This window comes from Notolepis coatsorum (assembly GCF_963971535.1).
Source record: "Notolepis coatsorum genome assembly, chromosome: 13".
Classification (NCBI taxonomy): Eukaryota; Metazoa; Chordata; class Actinopteri; order Aulopiformes; family Paralepididae; genus Notolepis; species Notolepis coatsorum.
The window spans coordinates 101182115-101202219 of NC_140177.1; the positions used below are offsets into that span (position 1 = coordinate 101182115).

General features: G+C 40.8%; 1 protein-coding gene across 4 annotated transcripts in view; it reads right to left on the reverse strand.

The window, feature by feature from the left end:
- Window positions 1-740: 740 nt before the first annotated feature.
- The window catches only part of tmem68 (transmembrane protein 68), a 41804-nt gene continuing 22439 nt past the window's right edge, over window positions 741-20105 (reverse strand). For all 4 annotated transcript variants that reach the window (XM_084327335.1, XM_084327337.1, XM_084327338.1 and 1 more), the window contains 4 exons: window positions 15802-15995; window positions 11800-11860; window positions 6762-6901; window positions 741-4885 (listed from right to left, as the gene is read on the reverse strand). In XM_084327335.1, coding sequence (XP_084183461.1) covers window positions 4781-4885; window positions 6762-6901; window positions 11800-11860; window positions 15802-15995 — 500 coding nt within the window. In that variant the 3' untranslated portion in view covers window positions 741-4780. The remainder of the gene's footprint in view (window positions 4886-6761; window positions 6902-11799; window positions 11861-15801; window positions 15996-20105) is intronic.

A 20105-nucleotide genomic window follows, 5' to 3' on the forward strand; every position in this document is an offset into this window, starting at 1 on the left:
GTCGGTTCTCAACCTTTTTTGTGACTCGTGAATTAAACATTAGGCCCATTTGTATCATTATTAGTGTTCATTATGACTAATGATGGTAATAAAAAATTGTCATGAGTAATTGAAATTGTAAATGAGCTTGTTCACACGCATTTGAATTGAAAGGGTAATACCACCCATTTTTAAGAATTCACATACAGTATGCTATTCCTGTGCCCCCAGGACAGTCCGGTCAATTTGTAAACAGGCACATTAATTAATTGTGTCTTAATTGTGGGGCTGAGCCAGAATGGTTTAGTTGAAATACAGCTGTGGACCCAGAAATAGTCTCTTTCTTTTTTAATACATTTAAAAAAAGTAATACAAAAATAAATGTGTTCGAAATGGCATCTTAAAATGCAATCCATTTTAATCCCAAGGTGGTTTTACTTAACAGGCCGACATTTAAAATGACAAAATACATTCAAATGAACTATACTGTATATCTTAACATTTGGAATCGTGGGACGAATACAATTAATTAATTAATTATTGTATATATATATATATGGGTCATACCATTTTAGACCTTTAGCTAACACACTCATACAGAGCAGTTTACAGTAAGTGCAAGCAGTAAAACAGTTAAAAGTTAATATACCACATCAAGTAGCCTATACTAAACCTTAAAATAAGCAGAATGCCATTTTAAAAAGATACACAAATAGTCAGTAAACATGGATCATAATAAAATATATTTATTTTGAGACCACCTCACTCTCCTGAATCACAATATTCTGATAGTGGACCTCATAGATTCTCAAAGTGCAAACAGTAGCCTAGATATTAAGCCTAATCTATCATTTGACAGTAGTTAGAAAACCAAAACAATTGACAAAACATTATAGGGAAGAAAAAGGCAACATTTTCACAGAAGTTCAGTAAGTCATCCCGTTAAAAAACATAAATACTTCTTAAATGCAATTTTTATATTTTACCAAAGACATTGTCTTTTCGCTTGGTCTCATGAAGGCTTTAAAAAAAAGAAGAAAAGGAAAAGAGATCATATTGGCAGTGGTACTTCGAACTAATTAAAGTGTGCAAAAATAATTTGTGGAATCACAATATTTACATACATGCAAATATATACATACACACACAATTTGTTAAAATCCGCACTTATGGCGTTCAACAGATAAAAAAGCGCATTTACTGTACATGGCAAATTACAAGTTCACAACATTGCTGAATATGTTGTCTTTGTAACAAAACAAAACAAAGAAATTAACTGTGATCATAATGACAATAATACTACGATAACACAACACATAATTATATTATTTAAAGGAACAACCCAACATTTTGGGAAATACACGTATTGTCCATCTCCTCCAGAGTCAGACAAGAAGATCCATATCGGTTTCATCTCGGTGTGTCCGGTAGCCCCAGAGAGAGGTCCAGATGAATGCTAGCCTAGCTTAGCACAAGGACTGGAAGCAGTAGGGAGAAGCTAGCCTAGCTCTGACTCTGGAGAAGATGGCAAAGAAGTGTATTTTCCCAACAAACAAACAAATGTGCAGCCAAAAGAAGTCTCCCTTCTTTTCCAAAGACTCATCAGAATGGCCATAATGAAGAAAAGGGTAATTCTGTGGGTGGGACCTCGAATATAGCCATACAAGGCTAAGGATGCAGTGATTGTGGTATCAGATATCGGGCTGTTACTACGCAAAAATGGGGTACAGATCAGAAATCAAAGCAGAGAGACTTGATTTTCTGCATTTTTCGGACACAGAAAGATGTTACATATCCCCAACAGAGAAAATGGATTATAAGTGAAGCATAATTTCTGTGCGATGACCCCAAACTAAAAGGTCCAATTCTAAACTGATAAACTAATGGATCAGATTGGAACTCGGTATTGGACGATACTTTGTATGTTCAGTACTCAGAATTCTCCTAATCTCCTAACCCTGTCCTGCAGGGTTTGAGATGGGTCAATTGGTATCGGCAGTGGAAAAGTGATAATGGTGTGTCCGTCCCGAATACAGAAGAATTAAATATCGGTCCAGCCAGAGTCTTCTCTTTGGAACCTCCTGAATCAACAAAGTCCTTAAAATGACCGCATCCAAAATCGACTCTGAACAACAGCAAGGAGAACATTATAAGTGCATTATATTGCTAAGTATTAAGAGGGGAATCCTGCTAAATTAACGGTAGCAGTGTTTTTTTTCTCACTCTAACAGAGGTAATGAGGAAATAGGTGAGGAGAAGAGAAACAACTTTGGCTGCAAGTGCATTGAAAAACTCCCTGGAACCTATAATTATCAAAGCAGTACTTTGACATTTTGGAATTGTAGCCGATTATTTTCCCTGCACCACACATGTGTTCCAATGTGGAAAAAACAAAACAGAAACATTTTCATTCGTCTTTCATTCTCCCTGCAAAAGCTTGTTAGCATTAAATGTATGTACAGTACAGTACAGTACAGCACTGTATTGTCTTGTTGTACTGGCTTTGAGTCATGTATGTCCTTGTACAATGAATGTCAGTTGTCCTGCATCAGTTAGTTTAGTGTTGGTACGTCACACGTCACAGCATTGTGAGCCCCATGACGTGTAAATAAAACAAGGTCAACGAGGTCACTTGTATGAAACTCACTCTGATTCTGAACCAAGCGGCACAACTGGCCGCAAGATCACTACCTAACAATGCGTCAAGTGCCTGATGAAAAATTATAATAATATCAATAATAATAAAACAACACTAGGCAGGCTTAATTAAGCCGGACCTAGCCAGGAGACTCACGCATGTGTGTTTCAACAATGGGGAGTCAGTCAGTCAGTCAAAGCAAAGATGAACGTAGTGTTTTCAGGGGAACCCAGACTTGTGGCCCTTACTCATAAAATAGGAGTGCTGATCTAATTCCACTCATAATTACAAAATGTATAATGACCATAACCCCCTGACCCTAACCCACTTTGCATCCCCAGTCGAACTGAACCGCTTATTAGGAGGGACACAGAAATGTGTAAATGAAAGCACGGGGTAGGGGAACTTCCAATGAACTAGTAGGAAACTGGCAGGGTAGGGAAACTCCCAATCAACAAGTAGGGAACTGGCAGGGTAGGGTAACTTCTAACCAACTAGTAGGGAACTGGTAGGTAGGGGGACTGGCTCGGTTGGGCAACTTCCAATCAACGAGTAGGGAACTGGCAGGGTAGGGTATCTACAATCAACTAGTAGGGGACTAGCTGGGTAGGGTAACTTCCAATCAACTAGTAGGAAACTGAGATTTATAAAAAGCTTGTGTGACCATCTATGTTGATAGCTCCATAATGTAGTTGTGTTCGTCTAAGTGTTTGGTCGACCAATATACATCTATTACAATAAGTTTTACAAACATAGGCCACTAGATTTTAATTTAGCTCATGAAACTCACTATAGATTACTTACCAGACAGTATCGACTTCATCTCTCATATGGCATTAGATCTACCGGTATAGTATACCCAGCTATTTTGGTAAGTTTGACAAACAAAGGTCTCTGTGTTATACATAGCTTCTCTGTAGTTTGTTCTGAGTGGATCAGAGATCCTTTATCAAGACACATCTAATATAAGGTGTTTGGTGAATATATGATCTAGTTTATGAATAGCTCAGTCTGTCTCTGATGCGATCCTACAGTAGATCAGTGCTGAGAAGATTTTAGAACTACAAGCCTCTGCTTCTAGAAATAGCTTGTTTTAAATTACTGTACAGTCGTACCTTTGTGTCTGCATTACTGGGCCCATATTCACAAGCAGGAGTAGGGGAGCTGATCTGACAAGAAACACTTCCTCATTCAAACTAATAAGACTGAAGCCGATTCTAGACAAGTGCTACTTTGAGAGGCTTCGTGAATATGGACCCTGGTGCCATTTTAGATCAGTACCCACCTAGTGTAATCTGAGGAGTTTGCCGAACGCAGGCCCAGGATGATAAATACCCTGTGTTTCTTAAGACACACGAGGACATAAGGGAGGCTAGCTCACTAAATATATTCAAAAGTAAGATAAAAATGTTTCATTATTATTATTATTACCTTACACTTATCGTATGACTTTTCCCACAGCCGATATAGATCCTGAGTTCTGAACTGCGATCAATGGCATACAGAGTATACAGAATATAGACTATTAGACTTTGACCATTACTTTGTGATCACTGGACCCTGGCATATAAGCCATTATAGACTCCATTACAGACATCTAATATTGAATATATTACTCCGTACTAATAGGCCTACTGATACCCTATTTTAGCCTGAGATGGGCCCCGATATCAAATACCACTATTCGGTATGTCACTATTTTCTACATTTGTTCTACAATGCTTGTTAGCATTCCTCATTGAAATCAATGGGTACCACTGCTAGCTAAAAAGCTACCTTGCACCAAACAGTACCCATTAGTTTCAATGAAGGAATGCTCACCATACCATGGCACATTTCAGTTAACAAAAGTGCCAATACAAAACCCTTTCTCCAGTAATATGACAGGTGCTTAGAAATTACAAAAATTCTAAATGGTATTCCTCGAGTCCTTTGTGGACCAGTGATTCTAGAAAAGAAACAACCTATTCTGAGAAGTCTAGATGAATATACCGCTCTCCAGTTTTTAAAAAACGTGTCCGACTGTACAGTAGCTAGCTGCCCATCGTTCATTTCTGGTTAGATTTTAGGTCAGCTCACACCTTTTCTTGTAAAAACGTTATGAATGCAGGCCTGTGCGTTTATAAATAGCGTGCGTCTTTGTAAAAAGTGTCATAGAAGGCATTATTCCTCTTTATGCCTGGTGTGGAAGCGCTCTAGCAGGGCCCGGAGGACATTGCCTGGAACCTGCTGGTGCTGGTCGATGAGGGACTGGACCGCCCGCTGCACCTGGAGACGCCACAGGAGGAACAAGCTGGGTCAAGATCTACTCTAGAACACGGACGAGGTCAGGACCAACATATGAATGTTGTTTAATAATCCAAGTGCCAAGCAACAGCAGCAAATCTGTATAACATTTAATACAGATATATATATATATATATATATATATATATATATATATATATATATATATATATATATATATATATATATATATATATATATATATTAAAATACCTCTGAATAAGATAGCAAGGGAGACACCTGTTTTATCTTGAAAGCAGTGTGCCCAGCCCACTGCTGTTTAACTGTCTGGCATGATAAATGGAGCCTACTCCAACTAGTTTAAATATTTTAAAACATATTCAAACCCATATTTTTTGCCTGGGTCTGACATACCGGTAAATACTTAAATCATACTGAATCTTTTAAAATACATTTCCACTGTGAGCTTTACAGATGGAGGTCCTGAACAGCTGCAACAGTATTATTATTATTATTATATATGTTTTTTTTCTTATATAAATCAAGTGGTTCAAAACACCTGCGCCACAGTTTCAGCGAATACTTTTTCACTGAGTCATTATGTGGTTTAGGACCCGGTTGAGAAACTGAAAATAAAGCACTCATTCTTAATAATGCCGTTAATAATACTCCCATTGAGGAAGGCCCTTGAGCATTTAACCCCTAACTGCTCCAGTTTCCTACTTCCTACTTACCAAAGATGTTGTCGATCAGTAGTCCTTTCTCAGCACAATCCATGCCGTTCTTCCTACTGGATACCTGCAGCTCCAGCTAGTTAGCCACAAAACCAATGTAAAGTACTGGGGCCCCACCAGAGACTAAAAAGATGGAGCACTCCGGGAGTGGAGAAATACGTAATGTTGAACGTAACAATGAAACTACTTGCTAAAAAGCAAACATATTCAGAGAAAATAAGTAAATGTGAGGTTATTTTTATTCTAATCGTTATAATCTACTGCATTTTGAGGTGAAATGTGAGTTTACATTTTTATTTTTTATTTTAAGTAATACCGATCTCTGCAGTGAGTGGTTGCCATGGCAACCAACGCATGTGTAGAACGGGTCAGATCCTGTTAGTTATCAAGATGGCGGCGGAGTGAGCAGACTTCTCTTGAGAGAGACTTCAATACTTCAGTCTGTATAAGCCCTGAAATAAACACTGAACACCAGGGCTTGTACAGAGTGTGGCCCCATCACTTTACATTGGTTTTGTGGATAACTAGTCAGAGCCGCAGGTCTCCCGTATGAAGAACAGCATGGATTGTGCTGAAAAAGGACTCTACCGATCAACAACATCATTGGTAAATAGGAAGTAGGGCTGGGAGTCCAAAATTCGGATCTTTCCCTTTAAAAAGAGCAGATGTGCTGCGTCGACCTTAACCTGAGGGTTCATCCATCCCAACATAATCTTTATCAGATAAATAAATAAAGATTCTCTTACTGCCCTGTGCTTTTAGCTGCACAAGCGTAAATGGCAGCTTCTGCTGAAAGGCAATTTATTTTACCAATCACAGGTTAGTAGGCGAAGTGCTTTGTCCGGCTGTCTGGACAGAATCTTCATTCAAATAAATATTTTGCACTGTAACAAAGTCTCCAAGTTTAACTTGACTTCATTTTCTGTTCTGTATCGTTTTGTTGTTCCTAGGATGCAGCGACAGCCGGCAAAAAGAGAGAGAGAGAGGTGGGAACAGGACTATTTATTCCCTTTATACACTAAAATACCACAAGTGTGTCATCACTTTGCCCACTGGCGTGAGAGTTCTTGGAACCAAGACTGTCAGCTGGTAAATAAGGGTAAAGCGAAAAATAAATAAAATACATCGACTCCTGCAAAACGGGGACTGAGTTTTAGCCTTACTTTCTCTGCCAGCTCTGCGGCAGTTAGGTCGGGGTCATAGGGGATGGGGTCTCCGAGGTAGGTGCGGAACTTTACCGGGAACCCCCCATATACCGGAGCTATGGGCAACCGGAAGCGCTCATACAGCCACCGGAAGAACTCTGGAGGGAGGAGAAAGAAAGAGATGTAAACAGCCAGATAAATCATAAATCATCAAGTTCCATTCCAACACTGGAGTCAGGTCAACATATTCATCAACATCCGTCCTTCGGATGAGATGTTAAACCGAGGTCCTGACTGAATCTCGTTCGTTAAAGAACCCAGGATGCCTATCGCAAAGAGTAGGGGGTTCCCCGACGTTCCTGGCCAAATTCCCAATCAGGTCTCTGACATCAAGGCCACCTAATCATCCCTTCCCCTTAATTGGCTGACATCAATCCCTGTCTCCTGAGCAGTTCAGCCACTGTGTAGTGTGATGTGTGCCTGGTGCCAGTGTATGGCAGCCATTGAGCCTGAGTAGCCCAAGGTTGGGTGCTACACAGTGGTGGTGAAGGAGGCAATTTCCACCCTACATTGTGGAGAGCGCTTTAAGCGCTATATAAATGTAATGAATTATTATTATTATTATATTCACAGTCTGTCAGCACAGTGCCGTGGGTCTGAATAGGATCCGGCTGATTGTGACTGTGAGTCATACCGAATCGCTTGCCTGATACTGAGATCGAATCAACGTATGATTCCATGTGGCAAATAAAAACTCTGAACTGAACTGAACGTCATTATCCAGTCTGAAAGTGCTTCCAGTTTGACTGATATCAAATGTCATTATTCTAGTCTACAGACCTGATAAGTACAAGTAGACTCTGCCTAGTAATGTATGTTGATTGGCCCGGTTGGAATTCCAACCAGAGAAAGCACCAACCAGGGCAGCAGGCCCAGACCCTGAATCATACTAATTAAAAAGTAGGCGAGACTGGTAGATTGCGGGGCTGAATCCAGGCAGTCGGAGCCCAGAGCGGTTTATTTGCCATTAAAAGGGATAGAACCCTTGCCCTATTTCCTACTTCTCAATGATGACGTTGATTTGAGTCCTTTCTCAGCACAATCCATGCTGTTTCTCTACAGCTCTGACTAGTTGGCCACATAGTTGGGTACATTTCAGTTGGCATCAGTTTGTATGGATATGAGATTGACCCCATTGACTTTGCATTGAGTTTGTGGCTAACTAGCCAGAGCTAGTATGAGAAACACGAGAAAGTCGAATCCAAATAGATCCATTGATACTGTAAGTAGGAAAGGGCTAGGGTTCCAAAAATCTGAACTATCCCTTTAATCTGACTCTTGAAACCTCCTTTACACCTGGTGTTGACATGGGTCTCAGGTAATCAGATTATATTCGGATAGCACCCAAGACACAATGAGGAAAGATTGTAATCAGATCACCCAATTGGTCCCCTGGAGGTAGTCCGATTGTGACCACAGTGAAGATAAGTGTAATGCAACTCAAATGCAAATCAGACTGGTATCTAGACACAACCTCGTCTAGACACAGGCCGTAGTCAACTGCCAATCTCTCAATCGTTCATTCCATTTGGGCTGTGGGGGGTGCTTAATGTCTGATTTAAATCAGCCGCAGCCCTACTTCACACTCTGCACTTGCCCTCCAACTAGCGTCGAATCGCCCGCACACCAGCACCATGTGACCGGGAAGGTTTAATAAAACAATCAGCCGGAAACCTGGACAGGATCCAATTGACCCATCTCAAGCACCATCCCCCTTTCTTGATCCTCCAATCACCAAGTGTTGCATCCCAAACGTTTGTAGGAGGGAAACAACAGTTGTGATTGCGGGATCAAGAAAAGAGGGCAGGGTTTGAGATGGGTAAATTCAGGTAGTGAAGCAGGGGTATTTCAACTTTGGAGTGAGTTTACACCAAGGGGGCGGGGCTATTCAACCATAGATATAAAACAATAGATGAGTGACGTGTCGTAATCAATTGACATTCTGGAACGGGACCATATGGCAGCCATCTTACCTGGGTCCAGTTCTAAAGTTGCTGTAATTGGAACCAATGGTGAAAGAGACATATGCCGTCTTAATAATCCTTTTGTATTTCTAGTACACTAGTAATGTGTTTTATTCAAAGTAATGAGTGTAAGACAACTGTGCCGGTCTAGAAAAAAAACTAAAAGACGATCTCATTAAAACATTTTTATAATTGTGCATTTTTATATTGTAGACCATTTTATTTGTGCCTGAACTTAATGTAAAAACTGTCTTTGATATTCTGAAAGCTAATATTTTAGGTAGAAATCCTAAATAAATTCAGTATTATGGCTTATATTGACAGCCAATTGCAATCAGAAACACAAGAGAAAGACACCTACTGTATATTAATATATGTATTAATAACATAAATTGTCGATAAGGTGATATATTTATCATTCTCTCTCAATAAAACACACCTCAAAATTGTAACTGTTTATTTAAAGCATGTATTGTTTGTTTGTTTTCATATACAGTACATGTTAAAAACATGAACATGCTCAAATAACAATAGGTCTATAACATCTAAGGTCTATATTAACTTATTACATGGCGTTTTAACATTCGCCGAAATGCTTGATTGTGATTGGTCAATAGCCCCCGACAGCGGTGAATTATTTTTTGATACCCACCGGTGATTATTGTTTTTCGCAGCTGGAGTAATCAAGCCCCACTGACAGGCACTGTTTCAGTGCAATTAGACACACCTGCCGGGCTGCCGGCGATAATAATAATCACTTTATTTGGGCTGACAGAGCCACAGAACAACTGCGTCTGCATTTGATCTCGTCTTGTCGATTTTGTAAAATGAATTAGGTATATTGTTAGTAAGTTAGCCATGTAATAAGCGGGATAATGTATAGCTATACTCGGTCATCATCGCAAAATAATTTACCTTCACTGACGTTTAAAACACCTCGCCGAGGCGGCTCTGTATTTTAAACTCCGTGTCGGTCAATTATTTTGCGACAATGACCTCGTAGCTATACATTATCCCTTACATATTTCATCGTTATACCCATTACTGTATGTTGCATTTTTTATATTTTTTTTACACCGTTTCAAAACATGTGCATGCACTCCTCCTACTATACTAATAATATGTCTTATGTCTATGCACTCAATACTGCAGCACCCAAGTTTCAGCACTGTTTGATCATTGTTACTCAGCTGAAAGAGTTGTACCCTTCCTGCGGAAAAAAGAGTCAGCTAAATGATTAAATGTAAAATATAAATAAAGGCTACTGTAGGCCTATTATTATTCATCCATTAGACCCAATTATACAGCAGGGTCTTCATATGCTCATTGAGCCATGTGACCACACAAGTTAAAAATAACTCGACTCTGAACTGCTGACGTACAAATCTCCTGTCTGTATTTGCATTACTGAAAGGAACCCTGTTTAAAGGCACGAGGTAAGCTCAGTTGAGTTTACAAGTGATGTTAATATATGGTGAGCAGGAGTCAAGGTGGCTAATTTGAGGTTAGATGTGATGAACATGTAACGTTATTTGCGACCCCTCTGGTAATGTTAGGTTAGCTTAATTAACATTAAAACAAGTTGTGCTGGTAAAATGAACCTCTTTATTTAGCTAACAAAGCAATACTGTTGAGAGTTAGCAATCAGCAATAACATTTGACTTACTGTAGAATTTTTGATTTAATTTATTTGAAAAGCAGTAAAAACATATTTCCAGCAAATCGAGGATGTCACAAGAAAGTCGTGGGACTTATTTCCATTGAGGTCCTCATACACTTAACAGTTAACCCTTTCACTGCCCACTACCAAACGGTTAACCCTTTCACTGCAACAATACACAGAAGGTTAACCCTTTCACTGCCACACGACCGTCTGTTGTGCGATAGTAAAGGGTTAACCTTCTGTCGTGTGGCAGTGAAAGGGTTAATATAAAGATACATTACAATACACAACATATGAAATATGACATATACCGTACATACACAACATGTGCTCCCTCTTTTCTATGCTAATGACCCTTTATAGGGGAACCTTTTCTAAAATACCAGCTTTTATCTGCTGCTTAAAAGACCTCAGATTGGTTGTCAGTTGGTTTTCACCTTGTTATACTGTGTTACTAGTTACTACGTTTAGTCCTGCCTGCCTATCATCTACAGCACTGTTCTCAGAGTTGAACCAGACCCAGAAGAAACATCAGCTCTCAAACATGCAGTCAGACAGAGATGTTGGCAAAACCTGCATGATCTTTAGGGTGGCAGAAGAGGAAGAGGAGTGTGTCTAGAAGGCAGTCAAATGTGGAACAGTCTCCCCATTTCCATACAGGAAAGCCCCACCCGTGCTTCTTTTAGAGGGCAACTAAAGAAATGGCCAAGAAGACCAACCCTGTGACCACATGTGACATATCTCTAGCCACTAGTATTTGTGTGTATTGCTGCTATGTATTTGTAAATGTTTTACTGTTTTTATGTGTCCTGTTTTTATGTTTGGGGACAAACCGATGGAAATTAGCCTTGTGCTAAATCCGGCATTTTTTACACTCCACGGTGTTCATTAATTTTGCATTGTCCCGGCCAAATAAACAAATAAAGTAAAGTACAAGTACACGTACACGTGTTCCCTTTGTTCCAAAATTGGAGTCACCTTTTTCTTTTTGGCTGGTTTTGATCATTTAGGTCACCTATAACGCAGAGTGAAGAGAAAATCACTCTGAAGCCCAGTGTGAGAGCAGAATAATTAAATACTTACCTGTGAAGAGGTAGACTCCAGACACTTGCTGTGTTCCCATAGCAACCAGGCTGCTCCATCACAATGTCATAGACATTCTAAGATGTTGATAAATCAACCCCCCACCCACAACCCTTAATTGCGTCACAAGACAAATAGAGAACCCATTTTTTTTTTGGGTCTGATTTTGAAGCTTGCAATATTGCTTGTGTTTTTTCATAATAATGATGATAATGGGCTGGATTTACATTGTACCTCAAGAACTCAAAAAGCTTGTCACCATTGTTTGGTGTGTGTGTGGACTTACTTAGTGTTCCAAGAGATCTGAAGCCTTCCCGAACATTCTGCGTAAACATTGGAATTATCGGCTGAAAAGAGAGAGAGAGAGAGGAGGGAGATTAGAGAGGTAAGAGGATTTCGCACAACAGAATAGTAACTCGGCAAGAGTACAAAGCCGGGGGGGAGGGATAGACTATTTAGGACAGACTTTCCAAGACAAAGATGTACTGTAAACCAAAGCCTGGATTCCAGTGCTCATTCAACGATTGAGTGCCTATCGATTCAGAGTTGTCCATTGACAAGGCGTCTCGTCAAGGACTTCAAGGCTTTATCTGTGCCGAGGAAAATCAAACCCTGATGATGTCATTTCATATGACATTAGAAAAAGTCAGCACAAGAGAAACATACACACTACCTACATACCTTCTTAGGTGTCACCTTGGTAACTGGAATATAAGAAGCTTAGTATTTGTTTTCTTAGCTAAGGAATCTATCTGGGATGTTTGTTAAGACTAAGACTTAAGAAAAGACCGGAAACTTCAGTAAAGTCTTTATCAGGTAAAACTTTGGGGATTTGTGCAACTGACCACTGATCTTATCTGATCTCTGCCAACATTGAATAATAAGATAAGATATCCCTTTATTGTAGAACGGATTTTGACTAAATATTACACCAGATTTCTCACAAAATGATTCTGAAACATTGGGAAAAAATTTGGAATGTCAAATGTGATATCACACTACTCATTCATTCTCTCTCTCTCTCTCTCTCTCTCTCTCTCTCTCTCTCTCTCTCTCTCTCTCTCATCTCTCTCTCTCTCTCTCTCTCTCTCTCTCTCTCTCTCTCTCTCTCTCTCTCTCTCTCTCTCTCTCTCTCTCTCTCTCTCTCTCTCCTCTCTCTCTCTCTCTCTCTCTCTCTCTCTCTCTCTCTCTCTCTCTCTCTCTCTCTCTCTCTCTCTCTTCTCTCTCTCTCCTCTCTCTCTCTCTCTCTCTCTCTCTCTCTCTCTCTCTCTCTCTCTCTCTCTCTCTCTCTCTCTCTCCAAAATGAGAATTAGAGACACAGACCCCATTGATACAAACCCCCATTGCTAGGAAACAATGCTAAACACTGGAAAAGGCCATTTATAAGACACAGGACCTTAATATGTATTATTGACATCAGACAAAAAAAATACATCAGATTATTATAATATTACCTTATTTTTTTTTTACCATATTGTGTACTATTCATATGCTGCCAGGACTGCTATTTTGTCAACAAAAGAACAAATTCCCGATGGCTGGACCCAAAGTAAACGATAAAGTATGTTTTTCTTTAAACAGGGACAACAAGGACAGACCACCTAAGTGTTCTCCTTCCCCACCTGATTGATTGATTGATTGAACATTTTATTAACAGATTGCAGAAGGGCTCAATACACACAATTGTTAAGGGGATGCAGACCAGAGAAAGACTTTCGTCTTGTTTACATCAGGGTCCCCCAATTTTCAATTCATAACATGCATGACATACAGTACTGTTTATTTACAGACAGTTTCTAAAAGAGGATATATACATTTGAGGGGGAGGAAACTGTACATTGGGGGGTTTGGAGGGGGGGGGCTGTTGGACATTTATCTGGGTCAGTTTCGAATTTCTGCCTCGCGTAGGTGCTTTTTTAGAGCGGTTTTGAAGGTGGGTAGGGATTCACATAATTTTACTGCTGTGGGTAGGGCGTTCCACATTGTTGTGGCATAATTGTGAACGTGTTTAGTGCCTTGTTTGAGCCGAATCTGGGTTGGACATGATTTGTGGATCTGGTGTTGTGGTTGTGGTATTCACTGACCTTCGGGAAGTATTTCGACATGTACATGGGAACCTTAGTGGTGTAGTGTATCTTGTAGACCAGGCCCATTGCAAGTTGCTGTACTCTGTCGTCTACTCTAAGCCATCCTAGGTTGTCAAAATAGGCAGGGGTGAGGTGGGTTTTAAGAGTAAGGTCAAGCAGTAGTCTGACCACTTTGTTTTGTGATGTTTGTAATCTTGTTTTTAGTGCCTTTGAGGTGCTTTGGTAACATGAGGTGCAAGCATAGTCGTAGTACCCTTGAATGAGTGCTCCTGTTAAGAGCTACCAAACGTGTTTACCAGAGAGGAGATCCGGTACAAGAATCTTGTTCATTGGTTGACTTTTTTTTTTATTACATTGGTTGCCATTTTGTCACAGGAAAGATTTGCCTCTAGGATGGAACCCACGTATGTAATTTCATCTTCCTTGTGACAATATTACACCCCACTGTAACTGTAACAGTTGGCCTTGCTGAGTTTGCTATTTGATCCGAAGAGAATGGACTCTGTTTTACCCAGGTGTAATGATAGTTTGTTATCAGCGAGCCAGGTGCAGATTCTGCCGAGTTCAGAGCTGAGGGCTTTTTCAACCTGTAACTTGTTCTTGTCAGAGACCAGCAGGGCTGAGTCGTCCACGAACAGGAACAAGTTGCAGTTACAAGCTGATGACATGCCATTTGCATAAATTAGGAACAGTAGCGGTCCTAGTATGCTTCTTGAATAACTTCAAAGGCTAGATTTGTATATTATCCTATTTTATTTTAGTGTGTCATTTAGTCAGGTTGTGGAAGTGCTGTTTCTGTGTGTCTGTGCATCACGCACTTTGATAATATGCACTTTTACTGTAAATTGTGCCTCTATGCATTATGCACTTTACCACTTTAGGGGATGCTTGATATCAACCTCAGCATTTGTCCTTTTATACCGTCTGTGTTTTTAATTTCTGTACTGTTTCTACTCTGCTCCTGTATTGGATTAGTTGTAGACACAGTGTTGCTCTGTACCTGTATTCCAATGTGGATTCGTCCATACATGGCAAATAAAATCTCTCTCTCTCCTTGTGGAACACCACAGCTCACTGGGAGGGGGGGGGGGGGGGGGGGAGATAGTGTACCGTTTACCTCCACCATCTGTTCTCTCCCCTCCAGGTAGGATTGCATCCAGCTCGCTGATGAACTATCAAAACCAATCGCTTTTAGCTTGTCAATCAGAATGGAGTGATTGCCCGTGTCAAAAGCCTTTTGGAGGTCTAGCATGACCATGCCGCAGTATTTGCCCGCATCCACCTCTTGTTTGATGTGGTCGTTCAAATAGAGAAGGCATGTGTCAGTGGAGTGGAGTGTTCTGAAGCCAGATTGGAATTCGTAGATTCGCTTTTTTTCTGCAAGGTACTTCTCGACCTGTTCGTAGACAATTTTTTCCATGACTTTCTAGATGGAGGTAAGAATAGAAACAGGGCGGTAGTTGCATGGGTCTAATTTGCTGCCTTTTTTGTGCAGGGGGGTCACTCTCGCAATTTTGAAGTCTTTGGGGACGTATCCCTATTTTATGGAGAGGTTTATTATGTGTGTGATGACTGGGGTGATGGCGGCTGCTGAGTCTCTGAGGAATTTGGAGGGGATATTGTCATGGCGCTCAGTTTTTTTTAGTACTTCTTCTGTTGTTACCGTTTCAAGTTTGAAGTCGTATTTGCAGACCCCTAGGTTTTTGTAGAAGGCTATGATGTGATTTTTAACCCTGGTGGTTCTTAGGGGAGCCATGTGTCCCATCTCTTCCTCTTCCATGGCTTCTGAAAGGGTTCCAAGTTCCAATAGTGGCTTTTACTTGCTTTAAGGCTTGAGAATAAAAACCATCCCCATCTTAAAGTAATTTTAATCTTGTCTTGAGTCTTAAAATCTTATTCCCCAGAAAATGCGAGAAAAAAAAAAAACGAAATCTGCCAATGGGAGTGGATACATAAATGTCCCCTGTTAAAATACAAAATCAAGGGTTTTCTCAAGAGGAGCTTATCTGCCTAATTTTCAATTATTGTCAATTCCCATGCTCTGATGAAGGCCGTCTAGACTGAATGCTTGTTAATGTGTTCAGTCTAAAATAGGGGACGCAGACTACTAACCAGTTCATTGGGGGACGGTTAATTTCGGTCAACAATGTGTCCTCTGTGTACGGTATTGAGAGTCAAATCCAAGGCAACAAACAACCTACCGCTTGCGAGTCGATGGCCACCTGTGCGAAGCCTCTGCGTTTGCCCCAGACAAGAGGGTAGGTCTCGTCACTGAACAGCGCCTCCCGCACCCCTCCCGGAGATATGCCCAGGAGGTGGCCACTCCGCAGCGCCCGCACACACTCCTCCTGAGGCCCGTGGATCACACTGAACACCTCCAGCAGGAGCTTAAAACCTACACACAGGTACACACACACACACAGGTTGACACATGGTTTGACCTGCAGATCCACCAGCTCCTGTTCCAGTCTCAACCATTTAGCATGTTATTGCCAAGCTAATGTTTGCTAGCCCATACCTTTAACCACACACCGGTTTAACCGGTTTGGTTTGCGGCCTCCTACTCAAACAGATGTCTGCTACTGGGGTTAATAAAACTGAAGCGTGAGTGAGTGTGTGATTATTATGCTACTGTGTGTAGGTGTATTACAGCATTTGGAATACAGTATGTGTGTGTTTCTGACCTGGTCTGAAATAGGAGACACAGACTAACCAGACCTAAGTGTTCTCGTTGCCGACCTGATGTGTCCCATCTCTTCCATACATACAGCATGGCCTCTGAAAGGGTTCCAAGTTCCAATAGTGGATTTTACTTGCTTTAAGGCTTGAGAATAAAAACCATCCCCATATTAAAGTCACCTACGGGTGGCTGCAATTAGAAACTGGCCCCGGTAAATGTCCAAGCCCCCCGCCCACCCAACTCCAATGTACAGTTTCTTCCCCTTCGAATGTATATATATATTTTTTTTATGATCTCTTTCTCTTAAACAGTACTGTATATGTGTATGTTATGCATGTCATAAATGTCTTGATGAATTGAAAATTGGGGACCCTGACTGATTGACTGTTAAGAGGATGCAGACCAATCAATCAAGGCCCCTGAATCATAGCGCAAGTCAGACATTCCTGTGTCTAAACCACTACACACTAACAAAAGCTTATCATGACACTAACATTACGTTTTTGCTGTTTCTAGACTAATTGATTAGATAAGCCACCTAAATATATTAGCTTAGCTAACTACCAACTAAGGTTAGCCGCTCTGATGCACTTCCGTCACTCTGGGTCTTACGTCATCATTGCGTGTCGCGACGCGTTGCCAGTGAAATCCTATTTGAGCGCATTTCAAACCACCCCCAAATGTGGTTTGGATCAGATTTGCAGTCTGAACATAGCCTATAGTGTTCTCAGCTCCCCTCCACCCAAGCTGGATTTGACTGGTTTGACGTATGATTACGACGATGAGTGTCACCTCCCCTTTCTAATGGACCTTTTTGACAATGTATGTCCCAGGACCTCTTGGCGAGAGCCAGTGATTAAACAGGGTTGACACTCTTTAAAGAAAATGACTCACCAGGACATTATCGATGCATTTCCAAATTAATAATGTGTTTAATACAGTTATGATGATGCTTTAGGTATTTAAATGTCACTGTGGATCAATTTGGTGACATCATTAGTGAGTGGACAGCTGCTCCGGTAGAAAAAAAAGTTAAATAATTATCATTATTTCTTGCAACATTTGTAAAAAATTAAAATAAAAAACAAAACGTTGATTTTCCAGGACTGTCACTAATGTGTTCCATGATACTTTATATATTTTATATATATACGCAGAGACGAGCAGGATTACGCAGCTCACAGGGTCTAACCATGGTTGCACCAACCACAAGCCCGGAGCCGTAGGCAGAACTGGCAGCCCAGAGATCGACAGAGACACTCGGACTCTTCTTCCACAGCCGTCAGCTCAGACGAGGCGCCCTCTCAAGAAAGGTATTCCCTCCGCAGCCAATCGATTTTTCAGGACCCGCGGGACGGCCCTCTCCCACCCCGACCGCCGCGAGAGGCCACCGGAAGACGCGGAGGAGCCAGAGAAAGAGGCCAACGGTTTCAGAGATGAGCACCACATCAAACCTAGTGAATATTTCTAACACACAGTTGAGCGACTTGCAACATACTGTACTGTCCAAAGGGTTATCATTTGTCCCGGCACGGAGAGTGGACGCTTTCACTACTAAGGTAGAGCTTTTTAAGTTTTTTCGCAATATTAAGTTGAAGGCCTTTTATGCCAAAGGGATAGTTAACAGAACCCAATATGTTAACGTGCCAGAAAATGTGGTTGTGGATACAGAAACGGAGCCCGATACCCACTCTTTGCCTACTAGTAGAGTATTTAAGCAACGCAGCTTGTTTATACCCCATCTTAACCCACCTTCAGTGGATACTTTTTGTAGACTGGTACAGAATGAGGTCATACCAGCCACAAGGCCCAGCTTTACCCCAATTTACTGGAATCAGAGTCGAGAGCGCTCAAGGAACTCATGGAAAAAGACGATTAAATTTTTAGAAAAGCGGATAAAGGTGCAGGAATAGTTCTCCAAAATAAGAGTACGTATGTGACTGAGATTATGAGACAATTGAATGACATGGAGGTGTATACCCAGTTAAATTCAGATCCAGTGTTCCGATTTTCTACGGAAATTAAAACAGTCCTAAAAAGCCTCAGATTAGCTGAAGTAATCACTGAAAATGAATTCAAATGTATGTTTGTAGAGCACCCAATTACGCCTATCATTTACACCTTACCCAAGATCCATAAAGATCTAGTTAACCCTCCAGGTAGACCTATAGTCTCCGGCATAGGCTCTGCCACAGAGAAAATATCGCAATATATAGACGCACATATTAAGGATCTGGCCTCTTCACAACGCGGGTATTTAAAAGACACTACTTCCTTCCTGAGTGGGCTTCTAGTCTGTAATATTAGTCCCACAGACTTTCTAGTTACAATGGATGTAGTCAGCCTGTACCCTAGCATTCCACATGCTGACGCGTTAGACGCATTGAGTTTTTATTTAAACTCGAGAGCAGAGTCACTCCCCTCCACAGACGCGCTAGTTAGACTAGCCGATCTTGTGCTTACGAGGAATTACTTTAGATTTCAAGATATTATTTGCAGAACAGAGGACTCAGCATGGGCTCGCCAGCCGCAGTGAACCTTGCTAATCTTTTTATGTCTAAATTTGAATTAGAACATGTTTTTAAAAATAACCCGTTTGAGAAACACGTCAAATCCTACATGCGCTATATAGATGACCTATTCTTTATTTGGTCAGGTACATCGTCTGAGCTCCATGACTTCCTTGAATATCTCAACTCTTGTAGATTAACGATAAAATTTACTTTGAAGTTTGATTTACAATCGCTACCCTTTTTAGACGTCTTAATCAACAAAGCCCCAAGTGGGACTTCATTACATACAGAGGTCTTCAAAAAAGAGACAGACAGAAATTCGTTTCTCCATTTCTCTAGCTACCATACCCCGGCTTTAAAAAATAGTCTACCTTTCAGCCAAATACTCAGGTATAAGAGAATCTGTGACACGGAGGTCAGATTCAAGGCCCAAGCCGAAACCCTACGGGAGAATTTTCATGACAGAGGATACAGTGCTATTTTAACAGCTAAGGCCCTGCACAAAACTCAGCAGATCGACAGATCCTTGTTACTGGCCCCTAAGAAGAATAAGGTACACTCTGATAAAGTGGCCTTTGTGTCTACTTACAGCCCGATTACTAGAGACATACGTACCATTGTCAATAAATACTGGCATATTTTACAGTCGGATCCTCTAATTGGAATGGCGTTTCAACATTCGCCCAATTACTATTACAAAAGACAAGCGAATCTCTCAAATCTGCTGGTGAAAACGGATTTTCCCAAGGTAAAACCAACTCACTTTATGTCTAACATCCCAGATGGGAACTTTCCCTGTCAATCTTGTGTACATTGCCAAGGGATGATCAAAGACAAAAGTTATACACACCCAAAAACGGGCAAACGGATATCGGTGAAAGGGCGTATTACCTGCAATTCCTCCAACATAGTATACCTGCTGAAATGTCCTTGTGATTTTTCATATGTAGGCAAAACAACGAGACCATTCAAATTAAGAATCAGTGAACATAAGTGTTCAATCAGAAATTCAGATGTCAAATCGGCGGTAGCTAGACACTTCAATACTTGCAAGCATGCTGTCAAAGATCTCCGTTATATGGGTCTAGAGTTAGTTCATAGGCCCGCCAGGGGAGGTGACAGACATAAGCTACTTTTGCAAAGGGAATGTTATTTTATTCACCTCTTTAACTGTATAGAACCAAGAGGTATGAATGAAGAGAACGTTTTGACCTGCTTCCTTTAATTACTTTTCCCATTAAGGCCGATTATTAGTTTTAGTATCCTTAGAAAGATGTATGCCGGGTTCAGTAAATACGAGTAAGATCAATTT